Raw genomic sequence first — 18,741 nt, 5'->3', positions numbered from 1 at the left:
AAAATCTCGCTGCCTTTAAATTCTAAAAAAAAAAAAAAAAAAACCACCAAAGTATTTGTTAGCTATTTTTTCTATTGTCTGTCTCCCTGTTTCTGACTCTGGAGAAAAGTAACACTGAAATGAAAAAAAAAAAAAGAAAGAAAGAAAGAAAGGGGGAAAAAAAAATTGGGTGTGGTGGTGCACACCTATAATACCAGCACTCAGGAGGTTGAGGCCGGAGGACCTCTGTGAGTTTGAGGCCAGCCTGGGCTACATAGTGAGTTTAAGCGCAGCCTGTACTACAAAGTGAGACCCTATCTCCAAAAAATAATAATTAAAAAAATGATCAAGACCAATTAGCTCATTTGTGGTTTCTGCTTTTTTCAGCCTTTCTCCATCTATAAAATGAAAGTCCAGTCAGATCATCAGAACTTTTATTCTATTTTATGCGATGAGGTGTTCCCCCATTCTAGCAATGCAAATGAAGTCAACTAAAACCTTAAAATTACATTTGACATCAAAATGGCTCTAGTATCTGTTGGTAGATGAGAAGATACGCCAAACTTGGTCTAATCATACAGTGGAATATTGTTCAACCTTACAGAGGGAGGAAATCCTATGTTTTAAGTTGGATTTGATCTGGGGATCTAGCTCAGTGGTTCTGCCACCTTCCTCATAAGCGCAAGGTCCCGAGTTCGATCCCTGGTACCAAAAATGAAACAAAACAAAACAACAACAAAATAAATTGGATTTGAAATACAGTATTTCCCTCAAACTCATGTGCAAAAGGCTTGACTGCTATTTGATGGGCTTTGGGGGATGTGATTGGATCATGAGGACTCTAAGAAGTTGATTAATGCATTGACGAGATCATAATTTTTTTCTCTGATACTGACGGTTGATCTCAGGACCTTGCACTTGTGAGGCTGATAGGGAAAACTTTAGGAAATGTCACAAAGTAAAATAACTTCTGCCCTTCACTCTGCTTAGTTCAGAATTAACCAGTACCAGAGACACTTAGTCTCCCACAAAAGTTTGTAAGTGAAAAGAACCATTGTTAGCTTTGTTAATCAAACAAGCTCCCTTTCCCCTGGCTAGAGTAAATCTAAAAGCTAACTTCTTTGAATCTAAAAGCTAACTTCTAAAAGCTAACTAAAAGCTAACTTCCCTAACAAAGAACTGCATCCGGGTTGAAATTCAGCTGCCTTGCAATCCTGTTTTGGGTATTTGTGAAAATGCAGTGTAACCAACTGAGTAAGATCAAAGCTGTAAAACCCTATGAAAGTAAGAGTTGTAGCCTAAGCGGGGAGTCGATCAGGACACCGCCATTAGGTGTGATCGATCCCCATCGTTGGAATAAACTTTTTAATTTTACTTCCATTCTGCTGCCTCTCTATGTGTCACTTGCCGTCTCCTTCCATAACAAGGCAGGCACGGTGCCACTGAGCTAAATCCCTGGACCCAGATGAGATCATAATTTAATGGCATTAATTGGGAAGTGATGGAAATAGAAGGTGGGTACTAGTTGAGTGGGTCGTGGAAATGTGATCCAGGTGCCTTTATCTGCTTTCCAGCCCCTTTCTCCCTGACTTTCAATCTCTCTTGGCTTCCTGGCTGCCATGAAGCGAGCAGGTTCTTTCTGTAATATCCTTCCACCAAGATGTTTCTTCTGCCTTGGAGCCAGCCCACCACAGATTGGACTACAGCCTTTTAAAATGTGATCTAAAATTTAAATTTAAAAAAAATTTTTGAGGGGTGGGCAGAGATTCCCCACAGTGATCCCTCTTTCCTTGTCTTCTAAAAAGGGTGCACTCCCACACTTAGGTTTTTTCTCTTTAATGTTGGTTTGTGTCAAGTATTTTGTCACAGCAATGAAAAGCTAATAACACATCCTGACATAGGCTACAACATGGATGAACACGATGCATAGTGAAACAAACTAGTCATAAAAGGTCAAATCTTGTTAGATTCCACTTATGTGACGTAGCTAAATTCATAGAAACAGACTATATATACTAGTGTAGCCTTAGTATTTCCTGGGTCCCACTCTCCTTTTTGCACAATGAAGAGTTGCAGAAATTCACAAGACAACATATGAAAGTTTCTTAACACTACAGCGAAGTGCACGTACAAATGGTCACGACCATAAACTACATGTAACTGTTAGGGAATTGATCATGTTAAAGTATTTTGTGACACTGCCATTTTGGGCTGGACTTCCGGGTTCTTCTACCCTCAAACTCCTGTGTTAAATTTCCCTTTCCCCAAGATCACGTCAGCATAAGGAACCAAAACTAAGAGTCCCTGCAAGGCGCGAATTTTTAAAAGTTGCTTGGCTTGCGATAGGTTGAGGATAGCCTGCCCCACCTTAACGGGAGGATCTTTGGCTCTAGGCCCCTTAAATAGGCCGACACTTCCTCACCCTCTCTCTCTGTTCTGCTCTCCTGAATAAGATCTTCAGTCGGACCTCTCGGTGTGTGTGGCCTAGTTGTTGAGCGTCGTTGTTCCCTAACAGTAACCATAAAAGAAAAAGTATCCCCCGGCAGGCTCAGGAGCGCCTCCTCCCCACCCAGCTGAAAGGTATAGGGTGTCGCGGGCGGGTCCAACCGCAGCTGGCATAACAGCTTTCGCTCCCAGCTAGGTGCTCGAAGCCAGTGCTGGTTACACTCGACCAGGTGTGTTGGGAGGGCGGGACCTAGGGAGGCCGCGCACCAGCGAGACTAGCCTCCTAGAGGGACCGGAAGCAGCCTCCCGGGCGGCGCACTTCCGCCGGGAAGTTGAAGTAGGCGCGCGGAGCCAAAGTCGTAAGAGCGCCTTGCTGGCCCTACGCGTGTAATCAGGCTCTGTGACTTCTTGCATTTCAGGCGTTCAATCCCGGCTCTACCTGCACTGCCCCAAAGGCCTAGCTCAAGTCCTTCCTCTGCCTCCTTGAGGCCCTCAAGTAAGCTGACGAAGCCCTTTCCTCCCCCTCCCCACCCCTCCACCTCCACCTTCGCCCCAGCCTGCAACTCGGGTCGTCCCTTCTGTCAAAAGTAGTGTTTTGCCTTTGACTTACATTGGTGCCTTTGTCGTGTCCCGCTGCACTGTGTATATGGGGGCTATTTCTGATAGTTTTGTTCCTTGGCCTGCATGACCATCTTTATACCATCTCCTTTCTGTCTTCGTTACTCTAGCTTTTTAGGTGTGTTACTGGAATAATTTAAGAGTGTCGGCGGCGACAGCCAGTACAGGACCAGTACTACGAAGAGGAGTAGGAGTAGTAAGGAGAATTGGTAGGAAGAAATCAGGTTCATTCAAGGGCCGGCCCTGAATAAGATGGAGGGTTTTTCTCCTCAAAGTTCCATTTTGAGGGACGACAAGAGCAGAAAGGAGAAGCAGGGCAGGAAGTCTGCATGCTGAGAGGTCTCTTGATCATGCAGAGTTTATTCCTCACTCACCCTCCCTTGCCCCGTTTTTGTCCCGTAGGACTGGGGTTTGAAACCCACAGCCTCGCACATGTCAGGCAAGCGCTGTACCCCTGAACCATACCCTCTACTCACACACTTTTTAACGCAGTCTGTCCAAGTTGCCCGGGCTGGCTTTAAAGTTGTCATTCTCCTGCCTAGCCCCCTGAGTAGCTGGGATTATAGGATTGGGTTGCCATACCGTCCTCTGGCAGTAGGTCTTTTTGGACATATGTAATACTTCTTTTGGGGGGTGACCCAGGGATTGACCTCAGAATGTTTGTTTTGTCTTTTGTCGTTTTTTTTTTTTTTTTTTTTTTTTTTTTTAGGGGTGAAGTTTTTTTGTACCAGGGATAGAACTCAGGACCTTGCGCTTGCCAGGCATTTGTGCCACTGAGCTACATCCCCAGCCCTCTTTTTGTTTTGTCTTTTTTTTTTTTTTAACTCAACGTTTGGACTGAGCTACATTCCCAGTTCTTTATTTGTTTGTTTATTTTGTTTTTGTTTCTTTTAGTACCGGGGATCAAACTCAGGACTTTGTGCTTGCCAGGCAGGTGCTGTGCCACTGAACTAAATCCCAGGTCCAACACAGTCCTTTATTTTTATTTTATTTATTTATTTTTTTTATTTCTTGAGACAGGATCTTGCTATGTAGTTCAGGCTTGAACTTGCAGCAGTCCTCCTGCCTTGGCCTCCAGAGTGCTAGGATTATAGGCATGTGCTACTACACCAGGTTTAGTTTTAAATTTTGAGACAGAATCTAGCTACTATTGGAGGCGAGGCTGGGTCCAATTCTTTAACCTCCTGCCTCAGCTTCCCAGGTTGCACCACCACACCCAGTTGGACATACTACTTTTGACAGTTAAAGCTGACATCAATTTATATGTTTCCTGTTAGTTGTTACATAGAAGTAAATACTAAAAAGAGTCATAAAGGTCAACAAATATGAGTTCTGTAGCTCTAAAAGATTTAGCAGTTAACATCTTAACCATTTAAGTTGGTCTTCTGTTTAGAATTTAGAGTGCCTGGCAGGCAAAAGAGAAGCCACATAAAAAGATTAGTGTGGTACAACAACCTTCCAACTCATTTTTCAAGATTGGGTATTCCTGAACTTTGTATCTATAAATTTTTATAATCATCCTGTTAATTTCTTTTTTTATTTTTTATTGAGTTTACTGGTACTTTTTAAGTATACAGTACAGGTACATTTATCATTGGGATCTTGTACCTTTATATGTCAGATATTGGGGCTCATTTTCTTCCCCATACTCCTGCCCTCCCTTTACCCCCTCCCCCCTCCCCTATTTACAAAGACTTTGTTTCCATTTTTTCCTCTTCTCATTCATCCTGTTAATTTCTACAAAAAGCCTGTTGGGTTTTCATGGATTTGTGGAATCTGTAAATTAGGGAGAGCTGAAAACATCTATAAACATGGGTGTGATAATCTAACTGGTTGGTTGATACGTTACCTTCTGACATCCTTGGAATGTGAAGTCAGTGTTTTTTTTTTTTGGATGTACTAGGAATGGAACCAAGGCCTTTACATGAGCTACATCCCCAACCCTTTGAAATAGGGTCTTGCTAAATTGCCCAGGATAAGCTCAAACTTGGGATCCTCTTTCCTCAGCTTCCCAGAATGGGATATTGGTCTGGGACACCATACCGAGCTCAGTGTCTTTTGTTTTGTTTTTAAATATTAAAGGAAATCTGGGCTTGGTGGTCCATGCCTGTGATGCCAGTACTAGGAAGACTGAGAGGGGAGAATTGCTGTGAGTTTGAAGCCAGCCTGGTCTACATACTGAGTTCAAGGCCAGCCTGAACTGCATAGTGAGACCCTGTCTCCCCCTCAAAAAAAATTAAAAGAAACACTTAACAATTATTTTTTTGAGGGGTAACAGGGATCAAACTCAGGATCAAACTGCTTTTGAGGCAGAGGCGACACCACTGAGCTAAATCCCTGGCCCTTAAAAATTATTTTTTAATTTTAGTTTTTAGCAAACATGGTAGTGTACACCTGTAATCCCAGCCCTCAGTAGGCTAAGTCAGGAGGATTGCTGGGAGTTCAAGGCCAGCCTGAACAGAACTAAATTTTTACTTTTATTAGTATAATTTGTGGTGCATAATGATTATATTCATTGTGGGGGAATGGGTACTTGTACATAACACGTCTCTTTTGGAGGGGTTAGACAGCGTTTCACTATGTAAGTAGCCCTGGATGGCCTTGAGCTCAAATTGATCCCTCCTGCCTCAGTCTTCTGAGTGCCGGGATGAAAAGCATGGGCTATCACACCCAGCTTTCTGTATATATTTTTTCCCTCCAGTATCAGGGTTCAAACTCAAGATCTTGCACTTGTGAGGCAGGCATAGTGCCACTTAGCTAAATCCCCATCCCTTGTATATATTCTTAAATGATGAAATATTCAGCTGAGTGTAAAAAGTCAAATTTGTTTTGTAGCTTTTCTGTGCAGTCACACTGTAATGAAATCATTCCCTTTAACCATTCTTCCTTGGTAAAAAAAATTCTGTTTCAGCCTCCAATTCGCACACTAAAACTAGCACAATTTAAAGTTCAATAATGTCTTCACAAAAATTTTTCATTCCTTTTGGTTCTAAACTTCATCAGAATCTGTGTACTCAAAGCCAAGCTAAGCACTTGATTCAAAATTGTTCCTTTCCACTTACTAGTATAGCAGGGGTTGGGATCTACAATAACTGGAGATTTTACACTTTTTTTTTTTTTTGTAGACATTTCACACTTTTTTAAACCTTCATATTGTGCTCTTGCTGCTTGCCGCCCCAGAGGACTTTTCTTCTTCACTGACATCTTGTGCCCTGTTCCCAGAGACAGAAGCAAGTAGAGGAGTAGAGCCACCTGTCCTCACTGACACAGCCCAGCTGCTGCCCACTCACAGGTCTTGTGTTTCTTTCCCTGGGATAGAGATATTCCTGACTTGTGGATGCTATGGTTGGATCTCACTAGAAGATAACATGGACAGTACAGGACCTCCACTAGTCACAGAGAGCCCAGGATTTAAATTATGGTTTTTCTCCTTTGTCCTATTAATATGGTTAATGTTATCGGTTCATTTATGATTGATATTGGAAAAGTTGGGGCAATGTCTTAGTTAACTTTCTTGTTTCTGGAATAAGATGCCCGAGAACCACAAGTTAGAGGAAAGCTTTATTTTAGCTCACAGATTGTAGAAGTTTCAGCCCATAGTCTAGGTGCAGGGCAGTGCGGCATGGCGGAGGAGAGACAGTTCATGGTGTTGTGGGCTGGAAGCAGTAAGCCTTCCTTCTTTCCCACTTTATTTAAATTAATTTATTTATTCATTAGTTTTTATTTTTTTCTGGTACTGGTGATTGAACTCAGGACTTTGCATTTGCCAGGCAGGCATAGCACTACTAAGCTATATCCCTGGCCCTATTTATTAGGTTTTTTTGAGATAAGGTCTTGCTATATAATTCATACTGGCCTCAAACTCACAGCAATCCATCTGCCTCAGCCTCCTGAGTCCTGGGATTATAGGCCTGTGACACCATGCCTGGCTTTGTATTGTTTTTTTTTTGCTTTTTTTTTTTTGCTTTTTTGTACTGGGGATCAAACTCAGATCCTTGCGCTTGCGAGGCAGGCAGCAGCACCACTGATCTAAATCCCTGGTCCTTACATTTTGAGGCAGGGTCCTGCTTTGTAGTTCAGATTGTCCCCCCTACCCCCTTAAGGCTGGTATGAACTCAACTGTGTAGCCCAAATTGGTCTTGAACTCTTAGTGATCCTTCTGCTTCAGCCTCCTGAATGCTGGGATTACAGATGTGTACCACCATGCCTGGCCCATTCTTTCCCTTTTTATTCCACCCAGGCTACAAGCCAATTGGTTGGTGCACTGTATACCCAGTGTGGATCTTCCCTCTTCTGTAAATCTGTCATCCATACCCAAATGCTAAACCAATCACTGGACTGATCCATTATCTATCACACACTTGATATCCAGCCACCTCCTAAAAGCTCTACCTTCCATGAGCAAATGAGGCTTTGAGGGACCTTTAGATATAAACCATAATGGGCAGTCATTGTGATTAAAATTAATGCCATGCTCTTGAAAGGAAACACTCAATTTAGTGAGGATTTATTGACAGAAAGAAGCCTGTCTTGGACAGCTGCAAGACAAGAGGCTCCCTGCACTCCTAGGCAAATGGAAAGGGTTTTTATGCTGAGCTGGACAATGGTGGGCCATGTCTAACCAGAATATACTGGCCTTTCTGAAAAACTGTTGCCGCCTGGCATGGTGGCACACACCTGTAGTCCCAGCACTTGGGAGGCTGAGGCAGGAGGATCACTTGTGAGTTCGAGACCAGCCTGGGCTACATAGTAAGTTCCAGGTCAGTCTCAACTACATAGACCCTGCCTCAAAAACCAAAAAAATAAAAAAAAATAAAAAATAAATGAAAAACCATTGCCATGTCAAATGTCAGTTAAGAAGCAGTGGGGGGCCAGGGATTTAGCTCAATGGTTCGGTGGCCTGCCTTGCAAGAGCAAGGACCCGAGTTCAATCCCCGGTACCAAAAAAAAAAAAAAAACAAAACAGTGGGTATCTTTGCCTAGCATGTCACACTCAAGATAATCTTAATACCAGGGTCAACTAGTTAAAAATGGCATGTTTTGGTCAATATGGCTTTGACCATGACAAGCTAAATCCCTACAAACTGCAAGTTGGAAAATAATGAAAACATTTAGCAGTTACATGTAACTAATAAGGGTCTGGAGGAAAAAGATAATCATTTATGAGGAGAGGTGGGCACAGGTAGTGCCACTGTACAGAGAAGCTGGCTGGATAGTCTGCTGCAGGGGTTGGGCCTCCCAAACTTGTCACCAGCTCCAGCCAATGAAGATCGAAATAACTGTGTTCTTGGATAAACTCACTTGGTCATGATGTAGAAATCATTTTATATATTTATGGACTTTGCATCCTGATATTTTAAGAATGTTTGGGTCTATAAGAGATTGGTCTTTTTCTGAAAAAAAAATTGGGGGGGTACTGGGGATTATGCTTGCAAGGCAGGTGGTGGAACCACTCAGCTAAATCCCTGGCCCTCTTTTCTGAAATATTAAGGTTTTGATTCAGGGTTGTGCTGACTTCACTAAGAGACTGGAAAGTGTAACAGGTAGAGCCTGAACTTCCTCTGCTTTGTCGGTTTGGTGATGTCTTTTTCAGGGAATTTGTACATTTTATGTTAATTGCTGGACTTGTCAGGGTACTCCTGCTATCTATCTCTGATGTGAGAATAAGGCATAGACTTCCTGAATGAAACTTCTGTCTTTTGTGACTTGGGACTGGCCTCACCTGTACCCTGGGGGTCTGGCTTCTCTGGAGAGACAGCCTGAGGCAGAAGCCCCATCCCTGCCTGCAATTTAGGGACCAACAGGTTAAGGGAGCAACTGGCAGGCCCCAGAGAATCAGTAAAGATTAATGTGTTTCCTGGGGTTGCCCCATATTTTAATGTGAGGGGAGATTGTTCTGTGGCCTCTAGTGGGAAAGTGCCTGGGGACATTTTTCATGCCCATTGTTATAGGAACAGGTAGCTTGCCTACTTGGAACTCCAGTGCCTCTCTTGGGGTTTTAGTCCCTAGTTCTTTTTGTAGGGTGGTATCAGGAATCAAACTCAGGACCTTGCACTTGTGAGGCAGGCGAGGCACCTCTAAGTTAAATCCCTGGCCCTAGTCCCAAGTTCTCTAGTGCCATGACTGCAGCCAAGCTGTTTGTTTTCAACCAGAATTGGCTGGTCTCAGCTTCCTGGTGACAGGTCTACCCTACTTCCTGGTGTTCCAGGGTTTTTTGTGTGTGGGAAGAACCAGGGAACTTGGCCTTCCTGTGTACCTGCCTGGCTGTGCTTACCATAGATGCTGAGTGGGAGGGGGCATCATTGATTTTTCCCGAACTCCCTGAATTGCAAGTTGGGAACAGCCTCTGGTTGTCAGGTGGGGTTCCTAGGCCTGCTGCTCATGCTCATACACTTTGTTCCTCCAGATCAGCTGTTTCTGGCACCTGCATTTCCCTGGGGTGGGTAGCCACTGCTGTACCCATGGATGTGTCCCAGGTGAGCCCGCAGCCTGCCTCTGCCCCACAGAACCCCCCCAAGTTCCAGCGTAGGCCAGGAGGCGTCCTGTCTGAGCCTGCCTTTTTGCTTATTCTCTTTTCATGGGGAAGGAGGAAAGAGAAAAGAATCTACCTACATGATGAGCAGAATAGATGTGATAGTAAGCTTGGAACATATGTTTGAGTCTCTTAGGTACTGTCTTAGGTCTACTACAGCTACAAAAACAAAATACCAGTCTGGGCTGCTTAAACAGAAGGCATTTACTTCTCTATTCTGAGACTCCAAGTCCAAAGTGCTAACATACTCAGTTTCTAGTGAGGCCTGCTTTCTGGTTTGTAGAGGCCATCTTTGTACTGTGTCCTTACGTGAGGGAAGAGAGCCAGGGAGGCCTCTGGCTTTCTTATGTAGATCCTAGTGGTAGTACCCTCTGTCCAGGGCCCTACTATAGCAACTCATTTAACCTTGCTTGCTTCCTTAGAAGCCCCATTTCCAGTACAAGGGCTACTGTACCTGGGGGCTATGGTTCTAGCATATGAATTTGCAGGACACAGACCTCTTGTCCATACTGGCACCTTTGCTGTGCTTAGCTGTGGGCTCCCTGGAGTTTTCCTCCCTGGCGACCACCTACCCTCACCCCCTCCTGCCTGGATGTCTGGTTTAAGTGCCTCTGTTGTAGGAATCAGTAAGTGACACACAGAGAGGCAGCAGAATGGAAGAAAAATAACAAATTTACTCATCGATAAAGGTCGATTGCACATAAGCCATGCCTGGATTGACAACGCACTGGGTGACAACTCCTTTTATAGGGTTTTGCAGCCTTGACTTCATTTGGGTGGTTACATTTTATTCTCACAGTTCAAATCACGGTCACAAAATGGTTAATCTTTTCAACCCAAAGGTAACAGTTCCTTGCAGTTGGGGAGTTTACCTTTAAGATTCACCTAGTTATCTGTTCTAGCCCATAAGGAGAGGGTGTTCAGGGCCACAAAGCGAATGTTGGCAATGGTCCTTTTTATCTTGACACTTTTACGATCGGGTGGCTTCAGTCTCTCTGGGAGCTCAAGGCCTTGATGTGCCCTATTATCTCAGGGTCAGACCAAATGCCTCATTCAGCAGTTAGTGCCTTCGGTGCCTATTAGTTTTGAGCTAAACAAACAAACTGCTGTTAGAGACAGCAGAAGCCACATTACATTGTAACACTTTATAGGTTTTTGCTATTTATAAAAGTTTGCCCTATCACTGTCTCTCTTGGCCTTTCTTAGGAGCATCTAGCCCTGGAGCCACCATGCGTGTTTCAGTTGCCAGTGACCTTCAAGGATGTGGCTGTGTACTTCTCAAGGGAAGAGTGGGAGTGTCTCAGTCCCAGGCAGAAGGCTCTCTACCGGAATGTGATGCTGGACAATTTCAAGAGCCTGGTAGCACTGGGTGAGGTTGCATGTATGACTCAGGACCTGGGGATCCTCCCTGCACCAAGTCTGGTCCACACAGAGGTGGGGTGCTGGTGTCTAGACTTCCATCTCCCTCCTTTCCTGTCAGTCTCCTGGTGTCTTCTTGAAGGATATCTGGCTGCTTGGTTCACATTATGTAGTCTGAGCCACACCCTGCATTTTGTCTTCTGCACAAATAAAACTCCAGTTCTCTTTTGAGAAGGATTTTGCGGCCCCAGACCAGACCTTGTCTCTCGCCTGGAGCAGTGGGATGAGCTATGGGTTGAGAACTGTGAGAAGACTGAGGTTCAGGAAGCACAGAATGCCCGCTTTCCAGGTGAGCACCGTGGGGTCTGGCGTGAGGTTGGCTGGCTCATCCCTCCATCCCCACAACTCCCAGCTCGTGCCCAGTACACAGCACCAACCAACCCTTCCCCTTGCAAGAGAAGTACATGAAACTGCCCACATGAGGGACTTTAGAAGGATAGGGGCTAGGCATGGTAATGTACACCTGTAATCCCAGCACTATAGAGGCTGAGGCAGGATCGCCACAAGTTTGAGGCCAGCCTGGACTACATAGTAATATCCTGTCTTGAAAAAAGAAAAAAAAAGGGGGGGCCAGGGATTTAGCTCAGTGGTGCACAGCCTGCCTCGCAAGCAGAAGGTCCCAAGTTCTATCCCCGGTACCAAAAAAAAACAAAAATTAGAAACACACAGATGGCAGCAGCCACCTTCCTGTCTGGAGCCCTGCTGGGACAGATATTATGTGTGCATGGCTGAAGTGGCTTAGGGAGGCTGGAAGGGTATCCTTTTACGATTCTGTGGAAGGTGCCTGAGGCCCAGCTGTGACGGCCACTTGGGTCTAGGCTCATGTATCTGCTCTAGGTGAGGGTCTCCAACCATGTGTCTATGCTGAGTGTGGGCTGTAGGGAGATTCTTCATTCCATGTGTCTGCTCAGTAGTGCTCCCTCCATTAAATGAGATGGTGGTCTCAATAGTGGTCACATAAGTTTTGGGTTTTTTTTGCAGTCTAGGGATAGAACATGACTGTGTGTGTATTGGGCAAGTGCTCTACTGTGTAGCTAACTCCAGCCCCAGGTTTTATTTTTTCCCTCAGATCCCCTCACAAATGAGATCAAGCAGCTGCATGCCCGAGACAGACTGGGAAGTCCCTGGAGCATGTGGAGCCACAGGCTGGGGAGAGCACCAGGTCCTAAATTAGGGCAGTTTCTGGCTCGAGGGTCAGTAGCCTGTATTGTGAAGCTCTGCTGGTGGGTGCATGCAAGTTTAGAGGACATTCTCTTGGCTCAATTGTTGTACTAGGTAGATACACTTGAATGTGTGCTATTTTTAAACCAATTTATAGTACTTCACCATGCTGGTCATGACAGGGTTTGTCTAGCTGCTGTCTAGTTAGGTGAACATATAACTCATGATGCTTTTTTGGAGTAACTCCCTAATTAGATTGAAATGAATTGATTTAACATTTGGTAGCTTTTTCTGTACTGCCATATGAATGACCTGGCCTGTCCCTGAGCCCTGTGTAAACATTTTGGTGTCTTCCACAGGGGCAAGGAAGCCAGTTGACCGCAGGAGACGCTGCCGTCGGCTGGCTTGGGCTCATGAGAAAGTCCACCTGCAGGGAAGAGACCCAGGCACCAACCCCACAAGTTGTATGCAGTTTCCCAGAGCTGCTTCAGGGAAGAGGGCCAATGAGCCTCTGGCTCTGCAGGCCCAGGTGTGTGGTGAGTCCTGCGGGCAGCAGCCAGGCCTTGAGCAGCACAAGGGCAGCAGTGGAACACAGGTATTCATCTGTGGCACATGTGGGAAGGTGCTGAGCTGCCACAGCCGGCTGGCTGCCCACCAGATGGTACATTCAGGTGCCAGGTCCTTTGCCTGTCTCGAGTGTGGCCAGACCTTCCGCTGGGTCTCGAACCTCCTGCGCCACCAGAGGAACCACACAAGTGAGAAGACCTTCCGCTGTGAGCTGTGTGGACACGCCTTCAGGCTGAAGGCCCGCCTGGTGCAGCACCGCAAGGTACACACAGGGCACCGGCCCTACGAGTGTGATGCTTGTGGCAAGGCCTTTAAACAGAAATCTAACCTGCTACGCCACCAACTGGTACACACGGGTGAGAGGCCTTTCCACTGTGCCATCTGCTGCAAGGACTTCCGCACTAAGGAGAACCTCAACCACCACCAGCGGATCCACAGTGGTGAGAAGCCCTATACTTGCTCTGAGTGTGGGAAAGCCTTCAGGTGGTCCAGGGGCTTCAGCATCCATCAGAGGCTGCACCTGACCAAGAGGGTCTACAAATGTGAGCACTGTGGGAAGGGCTTCCGCCACCTGGGCTTCTTCACTCGGCACCAGAGGACCCATGGGCGCGGCGAAGTGTAGAGTTGCCTGGGTCCAGCAAGGGTATGTCCTGGCTAAAGTTGGACTGTGAGGACAGATTGGGCCAACAGTCCCTCTCCAGCCTGGAAGAGGCCTTCTTGGTCCTTGAAGCAACTGTTCAGAGCTTCCTGAATCCCCCAATGTTATTAGAAAAACTGCTGTCAATGGAAGGAGATCTGGAGCCACAGTGCTGTTTCCCAGGTGCCCAGGCCCAAGATGGCCTGAGGCTATGTGCAGCCCTGGAAGACTGGACACAAGAAGTTACTGATATTTTGCCCTCTCCAGCACCCATGGCTGTCTGCCCAGGAACCAGACCCCACCACCCTGAGTGTCACTCTTGTTCAGTTTAACTTCCTTTCCTTAGTTTTTCTCACCTGTGCTTTCTCCCATCTGTCATCCTTCTGGCCTAAGCAAGGCCGCTTTGAATTACACAGAAGCAAAGACCCTTCTGCACTCTTCACAGAGGGGACTTTGAAATGAGCACCTTTGTAATGTCACAACCCTGAAAGGATTGTGGAAAGACCTGAACTCACAGGGTGTTGACAGTGTACTGCATGTGTGGGAAAAGCATCCTGTGTGTGCAGGACAGTAACAAGTTTCTTAAAGCTACATCCTTAGAGGGCTGTTTTCTGATTTCTCAAACTGAAACTGACTCTCAGGTGGTGTGTCTTTGGTAAAATGGCATTGCATCTTCTATTTATTTTACTGGGGAAGGCTGTCCCCAGAGTTTGATAGGGGGCCCCATGGGGCATCTGGACAGCCCCTTTGCTTTGGGCTCAGACTCTGACCCAGGACAGAGCTGTCAGAGTGCTGGGTAAAGCTTCGCTTCTGGGTATGTGGCTAAGGACAAGATACTAGCCCTGCATTCTCATGGGTCAATGAACCATCTAGGTGCTGCCAACCTGGGACTGTTCAGCTCAGCCCTGGGCCCCTCTGCTTTTAGGGACCTTCAGTTAATAGGGCCCTTTTGGCCTAGCACTACCAACATGTTGTAGGTTCTACTTGGCACTGGGTGTCTCTAGGAGGTGGTGGGGGACCTTAGTACTATATACAGTGGCTGTGTTTGACCCAGGGCATTTTCTGGAGAAGAGGTGACCTCTTTGTTCTCAACTTAGAATGTCAGTGCTGATCCAATCAGAAACACAAGTCTGTTACACAGAACTCTAGGGCAGCCAGAATACTCTTGTATTCTGGAGGTCATCAGGGGCCGAAGCACTTCCTATATCTAAGGTTATCTGAATAGTTTAAGAAAGATTTTGCTTTGGCTTTTTAAGCATTCTAGTTAAAAAGGGCACATGGAATTACAAATGAGTTTGTAGGAAATAGGGTGAAGAAACTCAGCCTGTCAAGATATGCTGAGTCAGACTTCATGAGAGATGCTACCAAATACCTTCCCCTGTAAACCAGAGGCATAAAGTCAGGGTGGGGCTGGTGGTGACCCTGATTTGAACAAACCAGCTATAAGGCATTTTTGAGACAGTCATAGAAATTTGAACAGGGCCTGAGGGTTAGGGAATTTGTGATGATATGGCTATTACTATAAAGAGTCCTTATTCAGAGAAATTCCGACTTATTTATAGGGCAAATGACATGGTGTCTTGAGATTTGCCTTAAAAGGAAAAGGAAATTGGGGAAACTTTGGAAGTTGTTGAAGAGGGAACTATGTTTCCATTTTCTGTAGTGTTTTTTTTTTTAATTTTAAGTTCATTAATACATACTGAAGAAGCTATGAGGTTAGGTTTCTCAGCCTACACAGACTGCCATGAGGAAACACTGCATAGTGGGTGGCGTGAACAGCAGCTTACTTCCTCCATTCTAGAGGCTGAAGACAGGTGGTGCTGCCAGCATCTTCCCTTCTGGTGAGGGCTTTTCCTCCCTTACAAGAGCTGGGCTGGGGCTGGTGTCGCTTTCCCATTGAGACCTGCCCATGTAACTTCATTTTTAAAAAATTGATTTTATTACACACTTTAAATAAGCATATTGATCATATTCATCATAGGGAATTTGTACTTGTGCATTATATATTGTGATTCTTCTTTTTCCCTCACATGTAACTTCATCTAAACCAAATCACCTCCCAAAGACCCCCCTCCTGGTATCATGCCATTGGGTTTAGAGCGCCACCATACAAGCTCTAGGGGGATATACTTCATGCTACCCCAGGGACTGTGGACAGCTTTTCTTCTGCTTACATCATCCAAGCACATGCAAAAAAACAGCTGTTGGGCATGGGTCTTGTTTGTGTTTTGCGCAGTGGAGAAAGTCAGCTGGTTGAGTACAGGTGAAAAGGCCCATTTTGGAATGGAGCATCTTGTACCTGTGGGCAGTGGGTGCCAAGGATGTCGCAGCCTGAACTGAAGGTTTTTGTTTTTTGCAGTTTGGGGGATCAAACCCAGGGGTGCTCTATACAGAGTTATATTCCTAGGCTTTTTAATTTTATCTTCAGACATTCTTACTAAATTGCCTAGGCTGGCCTTGAACTTGCAATCGTGCCTCAGCCCCTTGAGTAGCTAAGGTTATAGGTTTGTGCCACATGTCCACTTGGGCTTGAGTTTTGAATGTCCTGGAACCAGCTGGCTGTATCTGAGGTCCCCTGTACCTGATTCTTAATTCTTCATGATGCTTTCGCTTCAGTTGTGGAATTGAATATGAATGACTCAGAACTTAGTGATGAGCCAAGCTCCATCTGATGGTGATTATCTGTTGACCAGAGGAGGCTATCTGGTGCTTGGTGGCAGTTTTGTCTGGTTGATGAATAGCCATTCGTGACCAGTCTGCATCCTTTGACTGCTTCATGGGGCTTTCCTTCCTGGCATTCCGGAAGTGGTAAGGGCAGGCAGGTCAGTAACAGTGGGGGACAGTGGTATCCTTTGCTAACTTAAGGCTGCTGTTCCACCTTCCTCATTTCACCTACATGCCCTCAGACATCCCTGGGAAGAGCCTGGTGGCTGTGAAGTAGGGAACAGGTACAGTGGTGCTAGGATGATGTGTTTTTTTCTTAACTACTCACTCCACTGCTAGTGCCTTCCAGGTTAGGGCAACAAGGGCGGCCTCCTGGCACCTATCCTCTAGGCACCACCTTCTCAGGACAGGTGGGCCTGGCCATCGGCCTCCCCCTCCCCAGGGGCCAACAGGTGACAGAGCTGAACCTATGACCTGGAGTCTTCCCCTGTCCACAAGCAACTCACTAGTCTGGCCTGGGCAACCATGTTCTGCCCATGTGCCCCCAGAGATGCACCAGGTGATAGCAAGAGCAGCAGAGAGCTCCAGGATAATAAGGGACCTGTGTTCACTGAGGACCTTGGCCTAGAGAGGAAGTCCACAGTGCTGGGAAGAAAACAGTGCCATAGACAGATGTATTTCCTGGAGAGTAAAATGCCAGGCAAATTGGTATCTGGGGGTGCATTCTGGTTGCAGTGCACCATGAGCTACCAAACTGCTGGCTGGTGAGATCTGCTGTGTCCCAGTCTCATAGTCTCAGAAGTAACGTCCCACAGGGGAGATGACAGCTGCTTCTCTGAGGGCAAGCTTGGCCCTAGTATTTCATTTTTTGGTGTTTCTATATGTGGCTTTTGGGGCCTAAATCACGGGCCCATCAAATGAAACGCTTTGGGAAATTTGGAATGTGTAGCTTTGGTTTTTTGAGGCAGGATCTCACTATAGCCCATGCTGGCCTGGAAGGAGAGAAGTCTCAAAGGAGGCACCACAGGGTGCTCCATGCCACCACCTCCCTGCCCAGCCCCAACACCTCAACGAGACTGACAGGAGCTCCTACTGTGTTCTCTGGGTGGCTACTGGCTCAGTCATGTCACCATGTACATTGGGTGCACAAATAGAGATCTAGTACTATTTCTGTTTTTTACTCCAACCTCATAGATAAAATCCAACCCTTGGGCATATGTGACAGATACTGCAATGCTTCCCCAGTGGCTGCTGCCCTGGCCCTGGGCTGAACTGCGTGACCTGAGGTTCCCTTTGTCCTGGGTCTTGTTCATTAACTGGCTGGGGAGGAGAGGGCAGTGCCTCAGCTGTGGCGCTCTCACAAGGCCGCCAGGCTGACCAGACCAGGAAATAAGCCCACATGCTTACTGCCTCTTCTCAGATATGTCCAAAGCTCTTCACCAAAAGGCCCTGGGGTCTGATTTGCCTAACAGGAATACAAGATAGGATGGAGTACCGGGCATGGTGGCTCACGCCTGTAATCCCAGCACTGGGGAGGCTGAGGCAGGAGGATTGCTGTGAGTTCGAGACCAGCCTGGGCTACATAGTGAGTTCCAGGTCAGTCTCAACTACATAGTGAGATCCTGTCTCAAAAAAACAAAAGATAGGATGGAGTGAGGTTTATGTGTAGTTTGGCCTGTACAGAATTATGGCAACTTGGTATATATGAGTTTGGAGAAGCCTGATGGGGCAAGAGGTTGGATTCAATGTAATTGTACTATAACTCTAGACTGACTCACTTTTTGCCTGTTCAGCCGTGCAGCCATCTATAACGACAGCCCTGCGAGATTAGGACCTACTCTAACAACCTCAACTTCCTCCAAATGCAGTCACATTCTAAGGTTAGGACTGGCATGTGACAGGGCAGGGTCTGACACAGGCATCAGTAGCTCCTAGAGGAACACTAGATGAGGGGCCACTCTATACTCAGCAGGAACACAGAGGAAAGCCCTTTCTCACTCTGGCATTGCTTTAATTTGCATTTCCCTGATTTCTGAGGCGCCTCAGGTCTTTTCAGATGCTCATTAACATTTGTATTCTAACTTTTTTAAAGTGGAGCTGGGAATATGGCATATCTATAATTACAGCACTTTGGAGGCTAAGGCAGGAGGATGGCTGTACGTTCAAGGCCAGCCTGGACTACATAGTGAAACCCTGTCTCCAAAAAAAAAAAAAAGTTTAAGACCTGGGATTTAGCTCAGTGGCACCATACCTGCCTTGTAAGCACAAGGTCCTGAGTTTGATCCCTGGTACAAAAAAAGGGCTGGGATTTAGCTCAGTGGTTCTGTTGCCTGCCTTGCAAACGCAAGGGCCTGAGTTCCATCCCCAGTACAAAAACAAAAAAAGTTTAAAGCTAATAGACTGTGTGTGCACGTGTGTGCGTGTGTTAGTGGGGATTGGACCCAGGACCTTCTTATTAAGCCATATCCCTAGCCCTTTTCTTAAATTTTAGAGACAGGGTCTTGCTTAGTTGCTGAATTGCCTCTGGCTGGGCTCCAATTTGAGACCCACCTGCCTCAGCTTCCCACACTGCTGCTATCACATACATGGCATCATTCTCAGATCCAACTTTAAAAATGTTTGAATCATGGCCGGGGATTTAGCTCAGTGGTTCCGCCGCTTGCCTTGCAAACGCAAAGACCCGAGTTCAATCCCCGGTACCAAAAAAAAAAAAAAAAAT

The 18,741-nt window shown here is 46.1% G+C and overlaps 1 protein-coding gene across 7 annotated transcripts in view; it reads left to right on the top strand.

Annotated features, from left to right (window-relative positions):
* Window positions 1-15,758, top strand: part of Znf707 (zinc finger protein 707) — a 38,150-nt gene extending 22,392 nt beyond the window's left edge. Inside the window, exons 1-7 of one of the 7 annotated variants that reach the window (XM_033760838.1) lie at window positions 2,294-2,452; window positions 2,844-2,920; window positions 6,168-6,334; window positions 9,449-9,518; window positions 10,781-10,943; window positions 11,169-11,282; window positions 12,514-15,758. In XM_033760838.1, the coding sequence (XP_033616729.1) occupies window positions 9,504-9,518; window positions 10,781-10,943; window positions 11,169-11,282; window positions 12,514-13,343 (1,122 nt within the window). In that variant the 5' untranslated portion in view covers window positions 2,294-2,452; window positions 2,844-2,920; window positions 6,168-6,334; window positions 9,449-9,503 and the 3' untranslated portion in view covers window positions 13,344-15,758. The other 6 variants (XM_033760841.1, XM_010630623.2, XM_033760840.1 and 3 more) reach the window with 6 other exon arrangements.
* The last annotated feature ends 2,983 nt before the right edge of the window (window positions 15,759-18,741 follow it).

This window comes from Fukomys damarensis, unplaced genomic scaffold, assembly GCF_012274545.1.
Source record: "Fukomys damarensis isolate Sample0158 unplaced genomic scaffold, DMR_v1.0_HiC HiC_scaffold_5, whole genome shotgun sequence".
Classification (NCBI taxonomy): Eukaryota; Metazoa; Chordata; class Mammalia; order Rodentia; family Bathyergidae; genus Fukomys; species Fukomys damarensis.
The sequence above is the reverse complement of the archived record's forward strand: the minus strand, read 5'-3'. Positions and strand labels throughout refer to the sequence as shown.